The sequence below is a fragment of the Drosophila biarmipes genome, chromosome 2L, assembly GCF_025231255.1.
Source record: "Drosophila biarmipes strain raj3 chromosome 2L, RU_DBia_V1.1, whole genome shotgun sequence".
Taxonomy (NCBI): Eukaryota; Metazoa; Arthropoda; class Insecta; order Diptera; family Drosophilidae; genus Drosophila; species Drosophila biarmipes.
In genome coordinates, this window is record NC_066612.1 from 11,813,712 (window position 1) to 11,840,469 (window position 26,758).

At 41.7% G+C, this 26,758-nt stretch overlaps 1 protein-coding gene across 6 annotated transcripts; it reads right to left on the bottom strand.

Annotated features, from left to right (window-relative positions):
- Positions 1-26,350, bottom strand: LOC108032611 (phospholipid-transporting ATPase VD). 6 transcript variants are annotated; one of them, XR_006368285.2, is made up of 16 exons: positions 25,547-26,350; positions 16,299-17,542; positions 5,242-5,422; positions 4,987-5,166; positions 4,795-4,919; positions 3,658-4,722; positions 3,260-3,591; positions 2,820-3,192; positions 2,592-2,759; positions 2,192-2,531; positions 1,935-2,120; positions 1,638-1,838; positions 1,385-1,572; positions 1,184-1,324; positions 501-986; positions 1-443 (listed from the first exon to the last, which is right to left on the bottom strand). XR_006368285.2 is itself a non-coding variant. In XM_017106542.3 (16 exons), exons 3-16 carry the CDS (start codon positions 17,315-17,317, stop codon positions 938-940), a joined length of 4,548 nt encoding a protein of 1,515 aa, XP_016962031.1. In that variant the 5' UTR covers positions 17,318-17,542; positions 25,547-25,664; positions 26,105-26,350; the 3' UTR covers positions 1-937. The 6 variants fall into 6 exon arrangements, 5 of the variants coding, with proteins under 5 accessions (XP_016962031.1, XP_016962033.1, XP_016962034.1 ...); XM_017106542.3 differs by having other exon boundaries at positions 1-986; positions 25,547-25,664; positions 26,105-26,350; XM_017106544.3 differs by having other exon boundaries at positions 1-986; positions 25,547-25,664; positions 26,101-26,350.
- Between the last annotated feature and the right edge of the window lie 408 nt (positions 26,351-26,758).

Genomic DNA, 26,758 nt, shown 5'->3' on the forward strand with positions numbered 1-26,758 from the left:
TTTTAGGTAAATATACATTTATCATTTATCATTTAATGATTTCTTGCTTTTCAACAATGTAAATATTCAGCTAACGATTTTTGCTCTCTGGTATTCATTCTGTTAACGTACCAAGTTAATTTCGAATTGCGTTTAGAGTTTGTCTTATTGTATTCTTTTTGAAATGGACTACGAGTAGATTAAATGGTTTAGTACAACTAATGGATTACAACAATCGATTATTACCACTTGTCATTGCATGGTCTCAATAAAAAAGTAAAAAACTCACTGTTCACACAACAAACTAATAAACAGAAGGTGAGAAACAATTCTGTCAATACTTGAATCTATAGGTATGTGTATAATATATCTTATGTTTAGTTATATCCTTCATGAGTGTAGAATCACAGCCTTTTCATCGAACTCGCAGCGGAGTCCTGTTGTGTTTGAATTGTCAAGTATTTCTGTTAGGGTGATACATATATTAGTCGCTAGTTTAAATTATCGTACATTGTACCCACATGAATTAGCATTGTATTTTCGGTTCTGTTTAACAATAATCGGTTAGGTTGGGTTCGGTCCTAGAGCTCTAGCTCTCCTACTTATATACAAATAAATATGTAATCTATGACATAAGTGCAATTGTGCAATTGCTTTCTTTGCCTTAACATTTTAACTAAAACTCGGAACGATAACTCGGAAATCTGAGCGCGTCTGCAACAAATCATTCGCTAAACAAATTATTACAATTGATCACTAAGTACATTAAGGCTAAATGCTTTCGGGACCTACGGAACAAAGTGGATCAACTAAACTAAAGCAATGTTATTAATAATCGGTGTCGAAGGCCACATATTGAGAGTGAAAGCACATGTGTACAAGTTTGTGGGGTTGCTAGTCGCGTTTTCTTATTCTAGTTGCTGCTGAGATAGCCGAGGAATTGCATTTTGGCGCTCCATCAGGTAATCGTTGTTATAATCTGATTCTTAGACCCATAATCGGTGATTCTGAAACATTAAAAACGCTTATTTAAGTAAAATACGCTAATAGATAGTGGATTTTCAAAGCAATGTACAAATAAAAAGACACAAAATCATAAAAATATACGATAGCAAATTTGCATGCTCAAAAGGGTGTAGTAATCAAATCGTGCAAAGAAAAATTGCAGCTTGCAGGTCAAGTCAAGTATTTTGTGCCTTTTTACCTATAGATTGATGAGGCTGACGTGGAGCGCGACCAAGTAACTAACAAACCCTCACCTCTGCTGCGCTCACGTTTGCTTTGCAGGATAACTTTGGTGCTGTCGTCGGGACACAGCGAGATGCGCACGGTGGTAAGGAGTAGGCTGCAATGATGGTAAACGTTAATAAAAATCTGCAGATAGGCCTGCATATCCCATACTAACCGTGGCAGAACAGCCACCACTGTGGAGAGCAATATCACCAGCCAGTGGACAGCAGAGGCGAAGCACACAAAGATCACCCAGTATGAGGAGCGCACTCCGAAGCAGTTCAAGCACATCGAATCGTACACAATCGAAAAGAGGTAGAAGGAACCTAGGCTAATCACTATGGATAAGACATGCAGCACAGTCTGTAAAAGAAATATAATTTTTAATTTAATATTATAGACATTAACTTGACTGCTAACAAACTCACCCAGGAACGTATTTCAATGGCACAGTGGACGAGATTGGCGAACAGGCAGGACGCCGTTATCGTCGTGCCGAACTCCCAGATCCCCACATCACTCTCCGCATAGGCGCACAGCGCCACGAAGAATATGACCAGGCTCTGATAGAGGGAATCCAGTAATATCAGCCAGAAGTCGTGCGGTCTATAAGCTACGCCCAGTCGACCCTGAAATGACAAATGGTAATGGGTTTGACATTTAGTAATCACTTAGCCGGGTGAACAGGTCTCATTTAGATTAATACAACTGGCTTGGCAACTCACATTTTTATAGAGGTATGGATTTTTTAGCAGGAGATCTTCGGGCACACGCTTATCGTACACTCCAATGGCCAGGGGCGGCAGCGAGGTGAATATCAAATTGTACAGCATCAGGTACATCTGATCCATCATCACTTGACCGGAGAATCCGCAATACAGCTGGTACCAGAATATCAGAAAGACAAAGGCCTGCAATAAGGGATGTTGTTATATTTATAAGTATTTTAATCATTACTTTTTGTAAATGTTTTAAGTCTTACCGCATTCTTATAGAAGAAATACAAGATCATGCGGGACAATCGATCGTAGCACCAATAGCCATGTGCCAGCAGTAGGCGCTCCAGGTAACGAAAGCGGGGCAGGGTGAAATCGGCGGCCATCACGGCCTGCATGCCCTCCTGACCTGAGATTCCAACGCCCACGTCTGCCATCTGGATCATGGACACATCGTTGGCTCCATCCCCGATGGCCAGTGTGCGCAGGTTAAGCTCCTCTTTGACCACTTTGACTAGGTAGGCCTTCTGCAGCGGCGTGGAGCGGCAACAGAGTACAGAAGCGCACCGCTTGGACAACCGCAGGAACGGCATAATCAGTTTGGACCTGGTAGAAATAAAAATGGTTATCAGGAGATTAAGAAATAAAAACATAATTAAAACTTACTTTTGATCTAGAATAAATGTTAGCGTCTTTCCATCCACCACCAATGCGCGTTGTTTTTTTCTCAACGTCTGGCCATAGCCCAATGAGGATGTGGCCTTGTCGTTCTCCATGTCAGTCAGATAGAAATTTATGGCTGTTTCCGCTGCATCGCGGGATCGTGCAGTTAACCTAGAACCATAAAGAAATCAAGTTAGAGATATAACATACAATTTTAGAGAAGTCACTTGCCTGATAAGCTCCATTTGCTGGGTGAATAGTTTTGCAGAGTAGGCAATATTTATGGCCGTTTCGGGTTTGTCGCCGGTCAGAACCCAAACTGAGATCCCAGCGGAGAGAAGCGATGCTATCGTCTCCGGCACTCCGTCCTGCAGGCGATCCTCGATTCCCGTTGCTCCCAACAGGGTCAGATTGCTTTCCAACTTCGCGAACGAGTCGCGCAGTCTTCGCTCGCGGTTCTCGAGCGACATCTCGATTTCCTGATGTCGTGCCCACCAATCCGTGTAATCGGCAGAGTTCAGTGTCCGCTTGGCCATTACCAAGATGCGGAGGCCCTCGCGGGCATATCGATCCAGCTGTTGTTGGGTCTGTTCCCGCAGAATGCCTGAAATCAAAATACGAGCAATTATTAATAGGGAACTCAACATTTTTTTGCGATTATCACCACTCACCCTCGGGACTGTTATGCGAGCAGGGCACCAAGACGGGCATGATACTGCTATCTGCACCCTTGGTGTATAGCACAATCTCCTGGGTGCCTATCTGCCGCACCACAATGGACATGCACTTGCGACTACTGTCGAAGGGCAGTACCTTGAGGATCTCATACTCCCTTGGGGCGCCCGTTGTGGGCATGCTGACCAAAATTTGGTTGGCACTGCGATTCAGCAGGCAGCAATCGTAGCTATAAGCTGCATTAACCAGGGCCAACTCATCGGGGCTCTCGGCTTCGTAAAGCGGTCGCCCATCGGCGGTTCTGTAAATCGTCTCCGTTTTGGATGATCTGCAAGAGAAAAAATCAAATGGGTAAATTATATAATTAAGATATTCATTAACTACACAGACTTACGGTAGCTTCAACCGCTTTCCCTGAGTTTTGGCATTCAGGAAGGTGGCTATGCTAGTGATCTTCGAGTTGATCACTGCCTTGGCCCTTCCTGTGGGCGAAATACTGTTGGAAAGCGCCTTGTTCTTCATCGGCGGTGAGGGTGATTCCGACTCGGAGTTCGGTGACGATTCCGCCGAGCTGCTGATGGGCGACAGAGTGGGCTGATGGCTCTGGGCTGGCAGCGCAAAGAGCAGATTGGGCGGCGGTGACGGAGTCACCGATCTTGATTCCGCCAGACGGATATAACGATCCGCTGGAATGGACACGGCCTGTTGCGGTGACGCAGGTCCATTTAATATGGTTGTCCTCGTAGTCGTTGTGCTGGTGGCCAACAGCTTCTGTCGCTGCTTGCCGTGCTTGAGGTTCGCGGGACTATTGCCAATTTGCTGCACCTCGATAATCCCACTGGCGTTCATCAAATCTCGATGGGGAGCGGCACCCACTATAACCGTGTTGCAAATGGCCAGCACCACCAGGAACTCCTGGATGCGTTGCGCATGTGGCGTGAGATAGACTCCTTGGCTGGATTGCGCCATGTCATTACTTAAGTTATCATTCGGAATCAGCGGCGGAGCCGGAGCTCCTGGCTTCGAGTATATCTTTTCCAGCTCCGACGGCGGATGATTGTAATCCGATCCGTTGACAACGCAGCGTCGAAAGATCATCTTGTTCTCAGTGAGAGTTCCTGTTTTGTCAGTAAATATATGCTGTATCTGCCCCAACTCCTCGGTAATGTTCATCGCACGACATTCCGTCTGCTTGTTAGTCTCCTGATCGTATAGATCGACATTGTTGTGGATGTGAAAGACCTGCAGGATCTTGCACAGCTCGATGGTCACGTAGAGGGAGAGCGGTATCATCACCTGCAGGATGACAATGTACGTCCAGAAAATCCACATGCTCTCCATATTGGCAGTCAGTTTATTCGGCGGCAGATATGGCACCGGGAATTGGGTAAACGAGCTCAGCCACATTCTGCATCCGACAGCGCCAACAACGCACAGTATCAACAATATTATCACACACCTGAAAGTAGTCAGATATAGATTTAATATGTGTCTATCTATGAAAAGCTAGATAATCATTTATCAAACTTACCATATCACATCAATATTCATTTGCTGTTCCACCTGGGATCGCTTGTACCTTGGACCACTATTATTCAGCATTGACTTCGTTTCATGTCCCGCATAGACCACGATACCCTCGATATAGTCCGTATTCTGAAAGAAAGAACATAGCAGGTTCAGATTGAAGAACTCACATTAGAACAGGGCCAAGTTCACCCACCTTCAGTCTGCTCTCTCTCAGCAAAAGGCACTCGGTCGATATGGGCACACGCTCCCCAGTTGGATGTATTAAGGCCCCATGGAATCTATATAGCTTCGTGGTCGGCGCATCCGCCTCCACGCGACTCACAAACTTGCTGGGCACAAAAATGCTCTGCATCTCCTCGAAGCCACGTACAACCTGCGAAGAAATGCCAAATATCTGTAGTATCACGTAGCGCTTCCGGGTTGGCCGGGCTAATTGTTGGGAACTCACCTCGCGACGCTTTAGATTCGTTTCCCCGTCCAAATCGCAGGTGTCTATGTAGCAGACCCCTTGTGGGTCGCTTGTCCGCAACAGCAGAATGTCCGCCGGCACCGTCTCGTTGTTGGACAGATGGACAATGTCCCCCACACGCAGGTCCTGCCATTTCACCTTCTTGTACCGCTCCGTCTCTCTGTAACGAAGAAACAATAGTATAAATTGTTATAGATGAACTGTCAGGGCTCAAATAATTTGCACTTAATCCTAGTCAGACTGGGGAAAACAAGACAAAAGCTGCTGCAGCCCCGACATCTTATTATATTTGATGACCTACATTAATAATAAATGACTGTATGAATAGAACAATAAATGTATAGAATGGTTATCTGTGCCTAACCTAGAGAATTTTGAAAGAATATCATGGAAAGTTATCTTTTTTTTCTATATGCTAGAGACTTTGAAAGAAGAAATTTCCGAAGAAAAAGAATATGGAATTATCTAAACCAGAATCCAACTTATATTAAAATGCAACTGTTTTTAAACAAATATCGGGAAATGTCAAAGAATCAAGCCCTGAAAGCCATCCTCTGGTCACGAAATGTCGCCCTGTCTGTCATTCCTATACAGATGTAAATTCCATGCCGTATTCACGAAACGCTCGTCATAACCGAAACTCAATTATTGTCAAATGAACACATTGATGGTCCGCCCGCCACGCAAGACAATTTACATGCGAGTTAAGTTGGACTGCTTTGGATTGCTTTGGACGGGTTTGGCTGGGCTATTTGGTTAGTGGTTTGGGGCGGGCTAAGGTCAGGGATTGGGATAAGTGCTTTGTTAATAGGGGGGATGTGCCAAGTGGGGAGCTGTGGGCTGTGGGCTGGCGGTCAGGGCTCGCATGTGGGTCGGTTATTAAAGTAACAAGTAAATTGCAAAATAATGTGCCACCACTTGGCCTCGACCTTGGCAAAAAGATGATGGCGATGAGCGGGAGGAGGAGGAGGAGGTAGTGAGTGGGTGCTGGAGTTTCCCCTGCGTCACTGTGAAAGTGCTCCGCTGTTATTTTCATGGTTTTCTGTAAAACTTCGTGCGTCGCATGTCTGTTTGGTCGGGAGCCATGTAATGGCGTCATCTTTGCCCTGCTTAGATATTTATGAAAGAGAGTGTGCCAGGGGAATGGGAACTGCAAGGACAGGGACAATTCCATTTCGTTCAAGTTCACTTGGTCCGGCGTGAAATTGTTATGGTTGGAAAATGTAATTTTTAACAGTCGCGTGTTCGACCCTCGACCGAAGTAATCCTCCTGCCGCCCCACCGCCTGTCCTTAACATTTTCTGTCATTTCTGTGGCCGGCAGGGTCCTTGCAGTGCCTGAATCCAGATTGTGGTTCTGACATGTCCTGTCAGCCTGGCCAGGCAGAAAAAAGTAAGGGAAAACAGGTCGGGCCGCGAGCAGTTGGGTGAAAGCTGTTTGGCCATCGCTCTAATTGGGTCATTAGCAGATTGCACACTCTAACGCAATTTGCAAGCGGCCCCTTTTAGCCCCTTTGTGGCCATATAATTATATTTGCTATTGTCGTTGTCGCTGTCTTCCGTTGCCATTTCTAGCGACCAACTCCAGTCTGTAACCTGGTAAATGCAATTCTCTAATTGACAGGTGCTTGCGTTGGCCTGTCGTACCTGTATCGCGTTCAAGCGCATGCCAACTCGACCAGGTTCTTCAAATGTAATCGCAATTTATTAAGGTTTTCTTCGATAAGATATTGATTCGCTCGCCATGAAGTGCCTTATTCCTGTACATGACGAAAGCGGGCAGTAAACCTTTATTGTTAAGGTCTGTTCTAGATCACCCCAACGGGCATATCTCTGATTTCTTGGCATTTCTTTAGGTTTCCTAGAACTACGTTTTGAAGTTAATTGAAAAGGTCGTGTCTTAATAAATCACTTACGATAAGGTATGAAAAGCAACGATTTCGTTTTAATTCTATGTTTCGCTAATCTTTTGATGGCAAATTTGTTTCGGGTTTGTGGTTCCCCGATATATTGACACACTTATCATTCCTAAGAAAGTAAATTGATAACAATAAAAACAATTTAGGTCGCAACGATCCCCAGTTTGCAACCGGAACCTGATCAATTGTTTATAATTATTTGATGTTCTTTTTATGCCCATGCTTATTTGTTTTGATTTTGCTTTCCCTCTCACTTTCCTTGCAACTCCAAGTTTGCCATATTTTTATGTGCTCACTTTCACTGGCAATATATATTTCTTATTTAGGTCAAGCGTTACTCACCCGCTGACCGAAGAGCCGACGTCATTAATCATATTCCTATGGATACAAATACGAAACAAAAACTTCAATAGCCGGATCGGGCGGAACAACAAGTGCAAGTTGTGGCGAGAAGGTGACAGCTGTTGGTCTTGTAATTATCATCATTATGGGCGTCGTCTTGCGGCGCGTGACCAACTGTTGGCCAAGTGTCAAGTCCATTAACAAGCCACCAAGTATACCCCAAGTGCACCCACCGTCGCGCCAGTCGCGGTGTCTTGTATCCCTCGGGGAGGACATGCAGCCAGGAGGAAGGAAGGCGTTGGTTTCACTCAGACAAGTTTTTGTGCCAGTCCCTGCTTTATCGCATGTCACCTAATTGGGCCCTCCCCACTTTAGTCGCGGATTCATATTTACCCCGAGGGCGTCTCGAGCTGTTGAATCTTTAATGGCCTTTTGGCGAAACGCAATTACCGGGCCTGACTCGATTTATTAGGCGGTCTCGAGAAATGCAAAATTAATGCGAGTTTAACTCGACGATGAGCACGTTGATTGCTGAATTATTGTTTGCCCAATACACGAAAAACGAAGACACTCTGAATAAAAGTGAAACTCACGCAACTTCGCAACCCAAATCCAAAGTGATGTTTTCGATTTCGGTTTGCTTTTGGTGGGAGAGAATGTGGGTCGAGTTGGTAACGCCCCCTAGCGGCAATTAATTCTTTCTCTCGCCTCTCTCCGCGCTTCTCACACGCCCCTCTTATAGAGTGCATTTGAAGTTGTTTCTCCCCTTCAGTGTGTCAATTAAAATAGTGATGGTATCGATCTAACTCAAAAACCAAATTACATATAGGTCAAATTTCATGGCATGTTCATTTGTGCTGACTCATATCAATTTACCCGTATAGTTTATTATCGATCTACCACCCTTTTTGTGTTCGATTTAATTAATGAAGTTATAATAATGACTATTGAGTATGCCAAAGACAGATATACTCGTATGATTGAATTTTACTAAGGTTGCATTTCAAAACATTATCTCGATCGTTTTCCTCAATCAATGACCAGCATTTGTAGTGATTATCAGCTTTGCCTTATAAAAAACCGAATGCAAAGATACCGATAAGATAAGTGCAACACCGATTTCAGACTTTTTATAAATCCAAAGAATCAGTGCACATGGTGTGCCTCACTTTATGTAGGTCAATTGCGTCATGGGTTGCGATATTAACTAGTCAAGAAGATCTTCGAGGGCCCTGAAAAAATTGTGTTCAGTGTATTGAACCGTGCATTTGATTATTTAGTGGTCCCATCTGCCCGAACTGCCTGCCTCCTTGCCGTCGTATGCATGGAAATTTATGTGGCCAAAGTGGGTCATGCATGTTCGTTTGAGGTAGTTACGGACCTGGGAGCAGTAGGGTAATTTTCCTAAAGTTCGCATAACTTGGACGGCCAATAGAAGTGGGCAAATGCGCATGCCTCCCCCGCCGTTAGTGGAGTCAATAAAACGTTCTAGCATAAACAGGAACAGGGGATGGGAATGGGGCTTGTAAGGGAGAATGGGCAGTCTGCTATCCGCTAATATGTAAGTTCATGTAGCGACAAGGCTGTTATTTAAAAGGCATTTCCCGTAGACCCAAAGTAAACATGCGTGGCTCGGCGATTAGACAACTTACAGACAGCTAAAGCTGGGGAACGGAGACGTAAATTGGGCAAAAGCCATCGAAGCATTAGCCAGGTTGTGTACACATAACCTGAAGGATTCTAACGGCAGGAACATTCCCCACACTCTGTTTTGTCATAAATTATTCAGCATTTAATAAGTCCATACCCCGGTAAATTCCATCCCCATCCTGATGAGCCCCTGTAGATAAAGTTGGTTTGGCAACAAACTGTATACTGGGTATTACACAGAAAGGTAGCTGTGATGATGGTGAACTTGGTTCAAGGTGAATTAACACGTATTTACTCGTTTCTGATATCCACAATATTGCTTGTACGTTTATTTAAGTGGTCTGATAGATATCTTATATTTGGATTACTCTCAACTCGCTAGGGAAAAGCTTGGAAATCATTAGGTTAATGCTTTCCCTTGAAATTTTGTATCTGAGTGGCTACGAAAGCACCCATTTTATATGGAAAAGTACACTTCAAGTGATTTTCATTAAGTTAAAAACCTTCCTAAACTGTGGGTGACATCAACGGCTTTCCTTAATGAAAACTTTAACCACAACTTGCGCTATCACCGCCCACACAGTAAAGTCTGACCACTTTGAAGGTCGTCCTTGCAATGTCCGTCATGCTGTGCTTGGTTTTTCCGAGCTTTATTGGTCTGAGCTAATGCACTTGGGGCGCACCCAAAAGACGACGTGGCGAACCCATTTCCTCAGCTGAGAACGAGCAAACAAACGCGAAGTAAACAGAGCACAAAAGTGATTTTTTAAAGTTAACCCATTCAAGCGGAGGAATCATGTGAGGTATTTTTCCTGGGGTGGTGCGGTGGGAGGTGGAAAAGTAACGCCCACGCACACTGGCACTCGAACAGAAACAGTGCCCCATTAACTTGACTAAGAGCCATCGCGCATGAATCAATCATGTAAACATTATTAAAGCACAAGTTGTGGGCGGTGGGCGGTGGGCGGTACGTGGAGCGGTTCAATGGAGCCCAAACTACCGCTATGAGGGGTGTATACTTAACCCACCTTTGTGCCCACTCCGTCGCGAAGAAATGAAAAGACAGTTTGGTCATGTAATTAGCTCGTTGCACGCAAGCGAGGACTTGGAAATGAGAAGTTGGCTTAACCATATGTGTAGTCTGTCGGCCATCGCTCAATTGCCCGACTAAATTAATTATTAATAAAGCTCTTTTCCCCAGGGCGAAGGAATGTAGCCGCAGGCGGGCCTAGCTCATATGACAATTATCGGCCGGCACTGCAAGTAAGGTCAATTATTGGGAAAGGCCAAACAAAAGTCAGTTTATTTGTTCAGCTATCCAACCGAACTGATGGCAAATGAATGCCCAGTATCTCATTCTCATATTTCATCCGACTATCGGCGTTTTTGTGTCTGTGGAGCTATTCCAGTTCCCTTGGTAGATGGTAAATGTAAATGTTTGCCTCCTAACTACCCTGGTCTACTAGGAGCGTCATTTGATATCTGGGACCGGGCATATTTATCTCTGAGATTCCTCTTGTATCTCAACAACGTTTTGCACTTGGCAATCGTTTTTTGATGGAATTACAGCGGGAAATGTTAAATTAGAAGGCGGAGTTCAAGTGGAAGAAACATCTAGTCAAATCTTAAAGTAAATAATGTAGTGGGCATTCTCCCAGGTTGATTGCAAATTGTGTAACAGATACAAGGTAAATAAAGTCTTCCGCTTGGCCCTGTCAAATTGGGATCAAACAATCACATTCTCTGTTGGCCTGCTCTCAGCTAACAACTATTGCCATTCAAATAAAATGGTGGAATTTCAGGTAATGTTTGTTAAGGGCGTTTCCGGAAACTCAGACTCTTGATATTTGCAAACCAATCAAAGGAAGTTTGATGTAACCGAGTAAATAGCTTAAAAGAGAAGAAGATACATGACCTGAACAACTGAGTTAAACTTTCCCACTCTTCATAATCTCACAGTTCTTGTAAGTGAACTAAGTAGATATTAGTTTTCTATCTACGTATGTATGTCATTGGAACTGATCAAATATTATATCAAGTGTTTCGAGTGCTTTGCACAGAGTTGGCAGGGAATTTCTTTTGAAGGTTAACACCCGCTCCGTCTTTTGTTTTATATCAAGTTTTATAGTTCCTGCTTGTTCTGATATCAAACAAATGTCATTTACGTTAGTTGACACTTAACTATTAATTAGAGTTCGGTTGACAATTTATAGACAACTAAGGCTTCTGATAAGGTTGTTATCGAAGTTTCTGATAAAACACTTATACAACATTTTGTAAAGATTGGCAAAGACTAGACTTTTATCTATGTCTGAACCCAAAGCCATCACCTACCTGACCATAGTTTCCCCCTAACTTGTCCCTGGGCAAGACTCTACCCTGAGCTTTGGCTTCACTTGAACCCATCACAGTTGGAAACAAGCCACCGGATCAGTGACACTGCAAGAAAACCAGTGAAGACAACAAATATGAAGAAAACACATCGGAAAACTTGACCAACAGCAGACGGCAAACACAACTGACTGACAATTGCAGCATGGTGTTAATGGTCTCTGGGGTTTGTTAACATGGCCATTAGATGGTGGGCCTGGGCATGCAGGGGCATCAGGTTTGGCCACCACCAGAGGTTGGGAGTCCGGCGGAGATGAAGACGAAGACTCGACTCGGTGGTTCTTGCTAGACAAACGCCGCTGTACCAGCACACATGCGAGTCTCCCAGGCTGAGAGATTTGAGATTAAGACCGAGTCTGAGGCAGTAAACGATGATTGCCAACCGGTTTGCTTGAATGGGGTATGAAAAACCCGTTTGCCTGTTGCTGTATTTTAGCATTTTCAATGTCATGAGTTCGGGCCTTACATTGTGTGTGTGTTGCAGGCAAAAACTAAGCCTTTTACCAAACGAACAAACAACAAACTAACCATATGAACCAAAAAAAAGAGGAGATCACCGCAATGGCACAAGAACAGATACGCCCCAGTAGAGCATAACTATCAGGGGTCTGTCATATTTTCATTCCGGAGATCGTCACCATCATCATCATCAGCAGTATCTAACTGGCTTTAGAACCACATCCGACAGATACATTCGGTTATACAGTTCTGCGGTCGTATCGCGATTGCTTTTCAAGGTTGGCGTTCTCTCTTTTTCGAGCCCGCAACGTGCCCCACACAAATTCTTCCCACAACCTTGGCGGCCGTGTTTTATATTTAATGCAGAGACCTCAGAACCCGAACTAGAATCATAGAGCTCCAGTTGTGGTGTTGACCTAACATACGGAATATATTCATGCAGTTTCAATGAAAGTGCACACTTGACACCTGAGGGAACCAGCAGCTGATTCACGCCCATCTCAGACTGGCATTTATAAAAGGTTTCTCCGTCTGTCCTGGTTATAAAATTTTAATCAGTAACTTGAATTCAAAAAGACGATATTGATTATTTATAAAGTTAGTCTGTGACGCCAAGGTAAGTCAAGTTCAGAAAGTTAAAACAAAGTTTCTTTATACTTGGATTTGAGTTTGTTTAAACAGTTGGTGTAAGAAACTCAGAACTTACGTTAACATTAACCTTGATCCAAAATTATCATGAATCAACAATTTAATGGAATTCGTTTTGCATAGCAATTAGCCATCATAAAAACACTGATTTTATGGATCGCGTTTCCCGCTCATTAATAATTAGGCTACTGAAAAGTGGTGATTTCATCGAAATGCCGAAATGCAATTGCAATTCCGCCAATAAAGGGCTTTAATGTTTACAAAAGGTAATAAATAATCACGAAGAAACAGAAAGAAAATTGTAATATTTCATTTATTGGCCAGTTGCAGCCAGTTCACCGCTTCCGGCTGGCACTAGAAAAATCGCATATCGTTCAGATCGCCAGATGCGCCGAAGTGTTGCATAACGCCTTGCATAAGGCATTTTGTTCTGTAAGCGGAAAACTTTAACCATATAGCAGAAAATGCGGTGGAGTGACCTCGGCCCCTCTTCGATAAGCGTTGAGTAATTTCTTTTTTTCGCTGACCACTGCATCTTTCGATTGTCGCCATGGGGCTCGAGTAACTTGATTGCAAATGTATTGCACTGTTTCAGAGAAGACTCTCGGCTGGGCATATCAATAAGAAAATAACTGAAACCGGCCTTAAATCACCGAGAATTGACTCAAGTCAACATAATAAAGTGGAGCCCCGATTGAATCATCGGATGCTCAGGCTGTTGACTTAAATTATTTTTGAGTCATCCTAGATTTTTACATAAGTTTTGTACATTTTCTCCAGTTTGATAAAATGAATATTGAGTATGTAATAAAGCATTCATGACTCACACCATTCAGACTCACTGCAAATCATTGATATAATTTGCGCTTAAGAAATTTAGTGAACCATACCTTTAAATATCACCCTGGGCTTCCTTATTACGTATCTGTGACTAATTTGGTTTGGAATTCTTTGTGTGAATTTAATTTCGAAATAATTAAATCCGCAGACTTTTCACACTTCAATTTGGGCTTAATCACCCGGTTAGCACATCACAAACGATTCGATTGGGCTGCAATTAACACGGCATTTAAAGAGAAATTGTTGCGAAAAAAGAGGAGAAACCTCTTAAATAAAATCTGAGTAAATCTAAATGTGAAGTATTTTCAGTTCACCTTGATCCAATAACTTGTTCATTCGTAATCGCAATGATAGTGAAAGATGGAGCGCAAAAGCCTCGAGCAGTTCGCACCGCCACTCGAGTTCGCAATCATGATTCACTCGGCGATCACTGCACATGGTCTTGAATTCGATTCGTGGACAAAAATCGGACAAGCGTGAGATGGTCAGGGCCGTTAAACTGGAAACGCTGCCCCCACCGGTAGGCGTACGAGATCTGGTAGGCCTGTTTCGCAGACCCGCTGCCTCAGTGTGCCGAGCTCAGGGGTTTTCAGCCCCAACCGCCTGTGAGTCAGTTGACCAGTTGGCCGGCTGCGAATGCCATATTTAGTGGGCCTCGTATGCGTGTCATTTGCATGTAACGTGCGGCCACTTGGAAGAGGACGGATGGTGAGCTCGAGGCTCGAAACTATTGTCTGCCTATCTGTTTAGGGCTTAAATAATCCCCTAAAATAATGTTGTACAAATTACTGAAGAAGAAAACCCATTTTAAACGTTGGAATATTTTACTAAAAAAACATTTTTTTTTTAAAATAGTTCGATTTTTTTTACCCTATATGGAAACCAATTGATGCATTTACTTCTTCTTCTTGAAAAGTAATATAATAAGTCACGTTTATTTATAAAATACAAACATATTTTTGTTTATTTTCTTCTAAACAAAAAATATAATAAATTGTTGTGTACAAGAAACCCTACATTTTATTAAAAAAGAAAAGAATTAAACATTTTGTTTTGAAAAAAATTATTTTAAAATATTTGCAAAGAAAATGAGGACTTTGCTTATACAAAATGACCTTCATTTTCGAACACTTTTATAACTCCTATGAACCTCCTAGGGAACCACAGTTTTTAACCACTGTGCAGCCACGTTTTCGAACAACAAAATCGCTTTGGTTTATGACAATTGTGCAAAGAGCGACAAAGAGAATAGGGAAATGCAAATATAATTAGCAACAACAATGTGTAAGTTTATTGGTCAGCACATAGAGCAAAAAAATGGGTTTGCATGGATTGATACGGAGAGTCAACGTTTTATTGTTTAGTTTTCTTGGGGCCATTGTCTTTTTGTCTTCGGTGGGTTTTTTTTGGCTACAAACGGGAAACCAACTCAACAATTGAATAACTAGTTGAGATAAAGTTAGGAAAAAAGGTTGTCTATGAAGGAAAACAATTGAGGTTGAAGCACTTCAATGAAAGCTAAATTCCCTTGTGATTTGCATTAAATCTTGAGACTTATATACGTACATTACAAAAACATAATGGAAAAACCTAAAGGTTTAATGACAGCGGTAAATCTTGTATCTTTAAAATTATTTTCTTAGGAAGTTGATCAAATAACCAAAAAATGTATTTTTTTTTCAAAGTTTGGATTGTACAAACAATCATTTGGGGGACCCCCAAAAAAGTTATTGGATTTCTTTCTGTGTATGTCCACGTGCAGTGCAAGTAAATTGTCGCCTGGTTGGAAAGTCTGGCCATCGAAAGGTGAGGGCAGGTAACAAGGTAGGTAAAAAGTGTGCGTCAACCACGCGCAAATGTGGGACAAAAGCCCAAACCCCAAGATACGGCAGAAAAGAGCTGAAGTGAAATGAAAAGAAAGGGGGGGGGGGCCGGGGAAACGTTTAGTTCAAACAGCGAGGGAAAGTTTAGCCAGCGTTATTGTTGTCGTGCTCGCTTCTGCTCTCCTGGCGGTTTATCGATTTCTAGATCACGTTTTGAAATATGTATACAAATCGCAGACGGGACAAACAGTTTGCATCAGCAACCAGTGGTCGACGGTGTGGGATGGGGGCAACCACCCAAGGCAGACGTACATAAACCAAAGCCAAGTGGCTCGTTAAAATCGTTAAAATCTGTCTGGCCCGGAGGGTTCGAAATCTGGCAGCCGGAGTCATGTTTTTGCTTTGGTTTACTGTTCACAAAAAGACTTCTGGAAAGTTTTCCTAACGGGAAATTGACAAATTGCCGGGGAGATTGTGTGCACAATGGGCAAGTGCCGGGTTTTTCTGATACTTGTCCCATTATTGACAATATTATTTGTGGGTTTACACTGGTTCTGTGAATGAATTGCACGCATCTTACAATTTATTTAAATTTTCGTTGGTTCAAACTAGTTCTGTGAATGAAGTCTTTATTGGAAAGTGCATTGTCTGTTTGTTTAGCCTTTTGAAGCACTACGTTATCTAGAATTTCTTTCAATAAGAATTAATATAACCATTTCCAATCAACTTTAGGGGTTTAGGGATTCCATTATCTTTTATCGCATTTTTGATAGTGGCAGAACGCCAACCTTTTCTTTGTTTATTTTACTGAATCAATCGATGAATCAAGATTGATAAATATTTACTTGTGCGAATTAATATTCCTAAATACTGCTAAATACATTAATGCCCTGGCTAGGGTCATTCATTTTAGTACAAAAAACAATTTATAATTTTCGACTTTTTTTACAAAACCATGTACTCACCCATCGTACACCCGACAGGTGGTGTTGTTTATCCTCTTGTCGGACGCCCTCCGTCTCCGATCCTCGAACAGATCCTTTACAGCCGTCACGCCCAGCACGAAGAGCACCGGTATCATGGCCACCTCCTTGCCGAAGGCGCTGATTTCCGGCACCCAGTTGAGCAGGACGATGAAGATGAAGTACAAGTTGGCCACTCGATGGAACTGCTCCAGCAGGTTCTTCGGTATGAACGAGAGCAGCGTGTACTTCGTCGTCCGTATCTTGTTGCCCACAAACTGCCCGTTGGGATGGTCCCTCTTGGGTGTCTTCGGTGGCACCGTGTGATTCGGCACCACCATGCGATAGCTCCGCTCCTCCAGCTTATCGGCGGTGTTGTAATTGCACAGGCTGAGGCGTTTCCACCAGGGCGGTGCTTCCGTCCGCCGGAGTGTGTATATCGATTCGGATCGCGAGGCTTGCCGCGAATGGCCACGCCCCCCGGCCGCTGAGGTGGGCGCCGAGGGTTCCCTCGCCGGTTCCTCCTTGTGACCCGGTGGCAGGATGAAATCCGTTTTGGATCCCACGCGACTGTGACCTCTGCCCGCGGGCGCAGCACTGCCAGGTGGTGAGTCTGTGATTTGACCCTGCGAGAAGGCCCGCTGGTGGCCCTTCATGGCCGACTTTATGGGTCGTCCATTGGCCCCGACGATGGCGCCGCCGCCATGGCTAATGGAGCGGGCATGACCCCTCGAGGGAGCCGCCATGGCCACGCCGGGAATGCCCTGTCCTCCGCCAGGCGCGCTACCTACTACCGGATTGCCGCCTGGAAAGACATAGGTGCGCTCCGGCTCTCCGGCGCCCATTGACACTCCGCCCAGACCCGTGGACGTCGTCATCATCAGGCTGGTGGTCGCGGAGTTGACGCCGGCATTGGGAATCGCCGAGGGCAGATTGTCGCCTGCCAGATTGGGCGGTGCCGAGCGCTGCTGCTGCACTACTAGAAACTTTCGCCGCAAGTCTTCCGTGTTCGCTGAAGGCATCTTCGCAAGCCACAACCATCAGATTAAATTCTTCGGCCTGGCCACGATGTACCTAGGATATGTGTGAATTATCTGCGCTCTATCTCAGTGTGGTGGTGGGAGTTTGTATCCCGGTAAGTTCCTCCAATAGCTACTCTTAAAGCGATGCAAAAGTCGATCCTAGCACCTGGGCACAAAAGTTGGGGCCTTCATCACTGACCCCTGAGTTGCAGAAGCCATGACCGTCTGAAAATGAAAAAACAAAAGTCGCATTTAGGAAATGAAATTTACTTAGGTCTTATAAAATATATGATACAGTTTAGTATTATACATATTTTTTATTTCGAAAAGCCTGAAGCCTATAAACGTTGTTTCTAGGTACTTATATAAATATTTTGGAAGTGTCACCTTGAGTATGAAATAAAATGTTTTGAGTTTTTATGAGTATGTATATTTATATTCACTATGCTTTTTATGACTTTTTTTTTAGGAAGTTATTAGAATAAGCTTTCTGATAAGGAATGTTTTACATAAAAATGTATTGCATCATTAATTAGTCACACACGCTGTGTCAGCTTTAGCACTAATGCTGGTGCTGGTGGTAAAGAGTACTAAAAGTCGATTTTGGTAAAAGTTTAACAGATGCAAGCATATAAAAATAAAATAAAATAATTAACTAGCAAAGTAAGTGGGGGGAAAAAAAAGATGGAGAGGTGGAAACAGATCACTCCGAAATTACAAATTACATTCGGAGCTATAAAAACATAACGTGGCTGTTTAATTGCTGCCCGCAAGTTTATCGAACCCGTCCGGCTCACTCAACCACCAAAAATATATAAAAACGAAAAATATAATAATAACGACGCGCGCTTTTAAGGCGTGCCCTTGATTCGAGACTTGGGGCTTCCGATAAGCCAAAGAGCCGACCCGAAAACACCACGGAAAGAGCAGAAGCGGGCCCAAAGACCCACAAGGTCAAGCGTAACGCGGGTGCAGGGAATGGGGGCGTTCGCTGCTCCAAAACCTGCATGTGGGTTTCACAGCTGCTCTCAAGATTTTTCAACTCAATCGATTGCCGCAGTGACAGAAAAAAAGTTCAAGGTGTCTGAAAAATAAAAAACAATTTTCACATTGGGCTTGAACTTTGATTTTTGAGCTGTCAAAAGTGTCAAAAGCGAGGTCAAATCTTATTGGAACCTTCTTGCAAATTGGCGAATGGCTGTGAGCCTAAGCTGTGCAGGAAATCTGGTATCTGAAGTTCAGAAATTCAATTCACTTCCTGTTTGAAAAAAAATTCTTTGCATTTTTGATTCGAGAATGAAGCAGATTTTGGAATGGTTGTTCTATATATGAGGCCTATCTGACTTCCGGTTGGAGAAATACTTAATAATTGTAAGCTTTCTGTGCGATTCTGTTGATTCGAGAACGTTCAACATCTTAGGAGAACAGTATAATTCATTCATCATTCCATTTAATAAGCAGATGCCACATAAAGAGGGGCCTTCTATTGTTCAAAACTCTTCACATCAAACGCGATCCGAAAAGATAATAAAAATGCATGGCGAAGTGTTTACATCCAAATGCACCACTCTTAGTTTTCCAAGTGAGAAAAAACGTATTTCACATTTTCACTTACATGCGCGGAAATTTACTAACAATAAATTATGTATCTTCAACTCTCCACGCTTTGCACTACTAAAAGATACATTTCTAGTATGAATAATATTTGAACAAATTAAAATGTTTACTTTTGAAAGGTTTACGAAATATTACTTTATTCGTCTCATTCTTTAATTAAAGCAAGTAATTTTCGCCACTTTTATCAATGGAATACAAATTAACAACGTTCAATTTGTGTTTAATTTTATATTTCAATGGGCGATGAACTAATTTGGGAAGCCATTCCGAAGAGCAAACTTGCGCCATGGCGTAATATAATTGCCAAATATATACATGTGCATATATGTACATCCGAATGCGGTTTCTATATATGTACGTTATACTTACGAACACCCAAAGAATCTTCGGTGGGCACAAAAAGCTAAAAATGAATTTGGCACACGACCGAGTTTAGCTATACATTTTCTTTCTTATTTCCTTGGTTTTATATGATTTAAATTAGTAAAATCATTTTGGCCAAATCATAAATCACACTGTGCATATAAGACTTTCTTTGCTGAAATATGATATGATTTTCTCGCCTTTTTTGTAGTTCTGCTAGTAGCCTGCTTAGTCATTTAGCTTTCATTGGGTTTTTGACATTGTCATGGCTAAGAACCATAAAAATACCATACAGACAAGAATGGAAAAAAATCATAAAGTAAAAAAGAAAAGTGCAATAGAGAAAAGAACGAAACTTTTACCAAGTCTGGCTGCGACTTTTAATTTTCCTTTCTTTCCGTTTTACGAGCTACATGAAAAGACTTTCGAGTGCCAAAACTTGATTTATTTCGCTTGCCCCGATGGGTTAAACGACCTCAAGAAGGCGGCCAGACTGATAAGTTCGCTCCTGCCCCGGCTAATTAGTGGAAGCCCCTTCAATGGCCGACTTCAAAGTGCCTTTGTATCTGTATCTATGTGTGTGGAGGTATCCGTATCTGGCTTTCAGCTTTTGCGGTTGTCGATACTTTCAGCAGCAGCAGCAGCAGCAGAGGCGGCGGCAGCAGCAATAACAAAATTGAAATTATTTTTAGCCACGCACATGCGAAATAAAACCGTGGAGATAAACATTTCCATCAGGCCAAGCCCAAAACCGGGTGCGATTACCACCGTCGGTATCGGAATAAGCCAAAAAAGCCAAAGAGAAACGGGAGCGGGCCACAGATAAAAATAAATGGCGATTGCGCTGTAAAGTTCATTGCATTTTCAATAGCAACAAACAAAACAGAACACAGGCCAGATGTCCAAGATGCTCATTTGTCATTGTTATTGAACCCGGGGAAAAACGCTTGAATCAGCTATTGACGAGGTGAAAAACTCACATTCGAATCGCCTCAGCCTTAATATTTAAAAACGCTTGGGCAATATTTTTCGTTTAAGTGCTCACTTCGCTTTAACAAATGCCCGACCTTGCATTGAAAACGCATTTATGGTCAGGCCAATTATAAATTAATTATATATACATATAAAGCAAACAATATGTTTAGTAATTATTATAATTTGAGGCGCATATCTCTTTGAAAACAATGCTAGCTGGAAACCTTTCAAAAATTCAATATGCAATTAAAATGGTATAATCTAAAGTTCAGTGGGTATAAATATCTGAACTACAACCCCTTACCTCTTTCAGTGCGCAATTTCAAATTGTTTACCAATTGTTTTCGCTTTGTGCAATTATAGAAATGTATCAAAATTTGAACTCAACCATTTGGTCGAAAGGTGAATTCCAGGCCATTGTTTACAAATATTTCAGAAATTTATTTATTTAAGGAACGATTCATCTATTGAAGATCTAGGGCAATAAATAATTTCGTAAAACAACAAAAATGGGAACTTCTACGTAATTAATTGCAATTAAATAGTTAAATGAAATATAAATTGTATCATTACATCCACTTCCACATTTATTGTTCTTTTCCGTCATGAACTTGAAAGCTGAACAATTTATCTGTTTCGAGAGCACTCGCTGCCAGCTGCTGTGCCATTTTTCCAGTCGAGATATTAATGCCCATTTAACGGGGCGTATAATTGATATTGCAATCTGAGTGATGAATAACCATTTTGCAGTTCTGTGGGTAATTCAATTCGCCAGAAGTATAAATCTTACCCCGTCAACGAGCAAGACAAATAGCATACAAATCTCTACCTATACTCTCCATAAAATCGTTCGTATGCTAATTCTGTGGGCTGCTTAATTAAGGCATCTTCGTGAGTCTGAACAATGGAGTTCGAAAGTTACGATGCTCTGCCATTTGACATGGGAAAACTTCCGACGCTCTGAGAATATTCGCGGCGACGAGACAAATTTCAGACTAGCAAAAAGAAAACACCCATCCCCACCACAATGGGCGGCGAAGGGGCCCCAAAGTTTCACAACTAATTAGAAACTGTTGACGGGGGCGCCTCCACTCGCTGCTGCTATCTATTCAATTACATCGTCACCACAGTTGACAGACAGGGCCAAGTTTTGTGCTGGAGAAGAGCTCGTGACAAGGAATCGAACTCTGGTATCAAAAAGGTTTTTATTAAGGTCGTTTCTAACTTATTATTATTACTCACCTATTAAAAGTTGAAAATAGGACAGTATTATGAAGATGTGTACCTTTTTTGGCTACTATTTTATTACTATAACATTTTTTATAACTGAATCGTTAAAATGCTGTAATATAAGTAAAGTATAGTGGGAGACTTTAAAAAAAAAATTTCTTCAAATATAAAAAAAAAATTAATCTAAAAAGAACTCTTGCAAAGCTTACGGGATCGACAATTTATTACTTATGATTATAATGATATTCTTTTATTTTTTTATATTTTCTATTATTAAAAAAAATTTTCTTAAACTCAATAAAAAAAAATGAACTGATATTTAAAAAAAAAATTCTTGCAACATGCTAAACATTTCAATTCAAGAAATCTGGAATAATTCCAAAAAGGAACTAATCTTAAAGAAATATTTTTTATGTTTCGAGTGAAAGATCCTTCGGTCACGACTCACGAGGCGACCCGAACTCATCGCCAACTATTCCACAGCTGTGCACCTACACTTAGTATACGTCTGATTGAAGCTTTGACCTGAGTAAAGCGCGCGAAGCCAAATTAACATACTAATGTATTCAATTATTCGCATTCCTTCTTAATTTGCAACGGTGCCAGAGATCGATTGGCTTTCGATACGAACTAAGTAAGTAATATAACAATAGGTGCCTAGCATCTGCCCCCTTTACTTACACCTGCTCAATTGCAAGTCATTAAAATTAATGGCAAAAAGGTGGGCATACACCGAGGGGAGTTAAAAGAAAACAAGCAAAAGTATTTTATTTCCTATGAACCAGAAAGTGTAGGGCAGTAAAACAGCAAAACAGTTTTAGCTTGGACTTGGCTTGTTTTAACAAGGCAAAACAACTGAAAAACAAACACATTTTATTTCATCTTTGAAGTAAAAAGTTGCCTAAAATAATATGATAATTTTAAAAAATACTTATACAAAAACAAGTCAAAAATGGGACCATAAATTAGGAAACCAGAATAAAACCTTCTAAATTGCACAGGAAGCGATAAGGCAGGCAACAGAGCTAAAATAAAAATTTAATCAAAATTAGGATGGTATAGATTCTTTGTTTGTGTTCTGCAGAAATGCACAGAATTATTTGAACGATTTGACTTTGATCTTGCTTTGTGAACACATGAGATTTTCCCTTAGATTATTTTTAGAATTTGTCAGCTGGTGTTGCGCAAAAAACAAACTAAACTACATGTTTACATAAGAAAGTAATGCAACTTATTTCTAAAATGGTACACCCAAACATTTAAAAATACTGAAAAGAGACACGAGCTTTTCTTGTCACAGTGAAAAGACAAAGAAACTTTGGAAAGATAAGAGCGACCTTATAAATGAAGCGATAACCGAACGTGAGGCACAAATCATAATGACAGAAGGGAGTTTTATGAGGCCTATCCATGCGATTTGCCTATCCGCAATCGCATAGTTTATTATCCAATCCCATAAACGAAAGCGAACACCGAATCGCCACAGAACCGTGAGAACGCAATGTTTAATCAATTAAGTTAGGCCAGGAATAAATCGAAAGCATTTGGCTGGAGGGCCAGCGATTGCTTTAAATAAACCAAAAGTGTGACTGTGCCACTTGAATGCGTATATATACTAGGTTGTTTATACTGAAGAAAGGAACATACATATTTATATAGCCGACAGCTGACGTAGTGATAAGAGCGCGTAGCTGAAAGCCACGCGATGTGTCGAAGCCACGTACGCGTACACCCAGATACAAGTGGCATTTTCCCCGGAATTCGCTTATCGTTTTACACGCCTTGCGACACAATAGTTAAGGCTATAACATTTTTCGAACTTCCAGGAACTTTCTGCAAAAATTAGGCATCTGCAGTCTGAATTAGAAGTTCATTACTTTTAGTCATGGAAATTCCCTAAAAAAATTTTTGGAATTCCCCTGGGATCCAAGAATGAGGTACACTTATAATATTTATTTTTAAATTCTTGACAATTGAAATAATTATACATTGTAAAATGCAAAAAAAAAGTATTCGATTTTAATAAACTTTAATAATGGGATATAAACATAATGTAGTGTCTAGCGTTTAGACCTAACAACCATACATTAGTGGATCTTATTATTTGATAGTTTGGGTAGTTGGAAAACACCTTGAATAAGGCAATAACATTAACAGTTTGGAAAATAAATTCAGTTTACGTTTAGGGAAAATATTATATAAATGTTATAAATATTTATTTTACAATTTTTCTTTATGGTTGAAAAATATATTACAGGTTTTTACAATTCTATTTTACCCCTAGGAGAACGTGCAACTTCATAATTTTGCCCCATGAGGACAGTAAAATATTAACATCTTTCCATTTTAGAGATAAATGAATCTTGTATTCTTGAAATATAATATTAATGCTGACTTGAGTGAGTATATAGTTCTATTCTACTGGCGTTGAGTGTAGCTCGTTCATGAGACACGTCGCATACAGTGGGCATATTTTGGCTATAAACATTAAATAAGCACTAAGCAAACCATAATCGGCGGCGTTAAACTGTAAAAACAGGAGATAAGTCGGCTGCTTCCGTTGTTGGCCTCTCTTTCTGTCTCTGCTTCGTCTTTTGCTGTTTTCGCTTCCACTGCATCGCGAACTGTGGATTGCGAATCGGAGTCAATTGCCTCCGAGCTCTGTCTTAACGGTACCTGGAGCAAACGAGAGCGACAGAGAGAGGCAGCGTGGGGGTGGCGGTGGGGCTGTGGCTGTGCGAGGGAGAGCGACTAATAGATTGCATGGAGCAGAGACAAACGAGCAAACAACGCATCAAGTAACAGTTAAAAGTTGTTGTTTGCTCTCTTTCTTTCTTGCTCTTTCTTTCTCGACTGCAATTAGCAAGCGAGTAACGTCAACTACCGTTGAACTCAATTGAATAGAAGATGAAAGGGGGAGGGAGCCAGATGGAGAAATGCCCAAAGACATCGCACAGTGGTGGGCAAGAAAATAAAACATAAAGGGGCCTAACAAATTTCCATTTTCTAGCGGAATTCAAGTAACCCCCTTTGCTTTTAACAGCATACGAAAATAGAGCAATAAAAAGTACGCATTGATGGAATTTTAATCATGTCACAGGTAGAAAGGGCTTTAGTTTGTTTTTCCGCTCAGGTAAATAAAGGAAAATTTTAACAGCTGCTATTTGTGTTAACTGAAGTGTTGATCGGAAACAGTGGTTCTGTTTAAATTTCGGTTTTAATGTTATAAGAAAGCTAACGAAATAAGAAATTAAATATTGGGACAGAATTCTATCTATTCTTGTTTTTTTCACATTCCAATTGAAGCCAGAAAAAAAATCCTAACGATCGGTGCACAATACTTAAAAAATAATTATAATAATAATTATAATTAATAATTGGCAATGTAAAACTTTCAAATATTGATGCACAAAAAAAACGATGATTTCTGTGGTAACCCAAAATAAGGGGTCTTGAAAACGATTTAGTATATTTTAGTTGATTCTTTTTTTATTTTTTCGTAAATAGATCAGAACTAAATTAATTTGTTGACCTCCTTAAATCAAGAGTAAAATTAGATTTTCGCCCTAACAGCCTTAACAATGTGGGAGGTCGGTTTCTCCCCATCTCCACTGCACATTTCCCACTCTAATCCCACTGTGCACCGTGGGCCAAGCATCCCAAGTGCAGTGCTTGTGCAAAGAAATCCGAAGCCGCATAAAAGAAGCAAAGCTAAACCGCGACTGTTTGAATCTGTTTGCCTTTTATTAAATGCCGGCGAGACAAAGATGGCCAGAGAGGGAGCGAGAGGGCGAAGCCAGAACGATCGGAGGCTGTGTGCTCGGGCGGGAGCGGGAGCGAGAGGGGCGATGCGGGCAGGTAAAAACCCGTCGTCGGTTTGGGGGGCGGAGGGCGCGGGGCGGGGCAGTTGGTCTGCAACGCTTAACTGGTTCTTGGCAACCAACTTGTTTTTTCTGTAGATTGCCGCCGCCTGTGGTTTATTATGTTTTTTTCCCTCTGCAATTTTTAATATGGCAACTTGGCTCAGGCCAAAAAATAACTTACCCAATAAAACAAAGGCAATAAAAGCGTAGACGTGGATTTATCTGCTCCTTGGCTCGATTGGCTGGGGGAACCTTTATCTTCCCTCCTTGGGCGGTTTTTTTACAATATATGTTTGAAACTATTTTTACGCAGGGATGAAAACAATTTTCAGCATGGCAACAAAACAAAATGTTGCAGCGCATTCAGAGCAACAACAAGAACAGTGAAACATATGATGACCGAGGTCAGGCAGAGAGTGCGAGGGAGACGAACGAAGTGAATTTATTTTCGTTACTATTCCGCAAAGCCGAATTTCCGATTAATATTTACTCAATTAAGACCTTTTCCACTTGGCCAACACAGAAAAATCGCACCGCCGCTCACTTTTCCACTTCTTTGCCTGCTTCTGTTTTGTTCGGTTCTTCTTTTCCTTTTCTTTGAATTTTGTTTTTTGCCACCAATTCGAGGTGTTGTTTTGTTGTTGCTTAGAATTTCAATACAATTATGGCCCAAATAGCCTTTTCACTTTTCCACACAAACACGCAGCCAGCGCACACACACACACACACACTCACTTACACAGTTGTTTGGCTCCGTTTTAAATGAAAATAATCAAACATTTACATTGCCGTGTGTGTTTTCGCCACGAAAATGTATGATTATGTATGATTAGTTTGGCCTGCGCGCCTGCACACGCGAAAACCCGACGAAACAAAGAAACAAGAAACGAGCGCGGAGAACGTAACAACCCAAATAATAACCCGATACAAAATCGCGTCCGAAGTCGCGTCCGAACCGCTCGCTGTTTCGACCGAAAATCATGAAAACAGTGGCTTCGTCGCTCAGTGTGGGGAAACCATCAGCTGTTCGGCGGTGTGCGAGCGACCAGCAAGAGGACGCAGGCGCCGTAAGAGCTGCGTGCGAGGGAAGAGTGCAGGTAGCGGGGTTACACTTTGAACTTCTTGGCGGGTTTCTGTGCTATTTTCCTATTTTGCTTTTTTGAACAACTTTTATCACTTAAACAAACCCTAGATTCATTTTTATTAGTGTGTTGTGGAAAAACTTAAGATGTGCCGGTAAAAAGTCGGGTGATATTGTAACATACAGGGTGGCAACGCTTGCACTCTTGGCGGAATTGTGAGTACTATCGATAACATGGCGATGCATACATACATCGAAAATCAAAAAATTATTTATCTTAATAAAACTATTATACATATTAATTTGTCAAAC

Bases quoted from the DNA above. Each gene is read 5' to 3' on its own strand.
- LOC108032611 (XM_017106545.3), bottom strand. From the start codon at position 17,317: ATGCCTTCAGCGAACACGGAAGACTTGCGGCGAAAGTTTCTAGTAGTG. The intron at 5,423-16,298 runs GTGAGTACATGG...TCTTCGTTACAG, and splicing joins ACCTGTCGGGTGTACGATGG to AGAGACGGAGCGGTACAAGA. The intron at 5,167-5,241 runs GTGAGTTCCCAA...ATTTCTTCGCAG, and splicing joins CGAATCTAAAGCGTCGCGAG to GTTGTACGTGGCTTCGAGGA.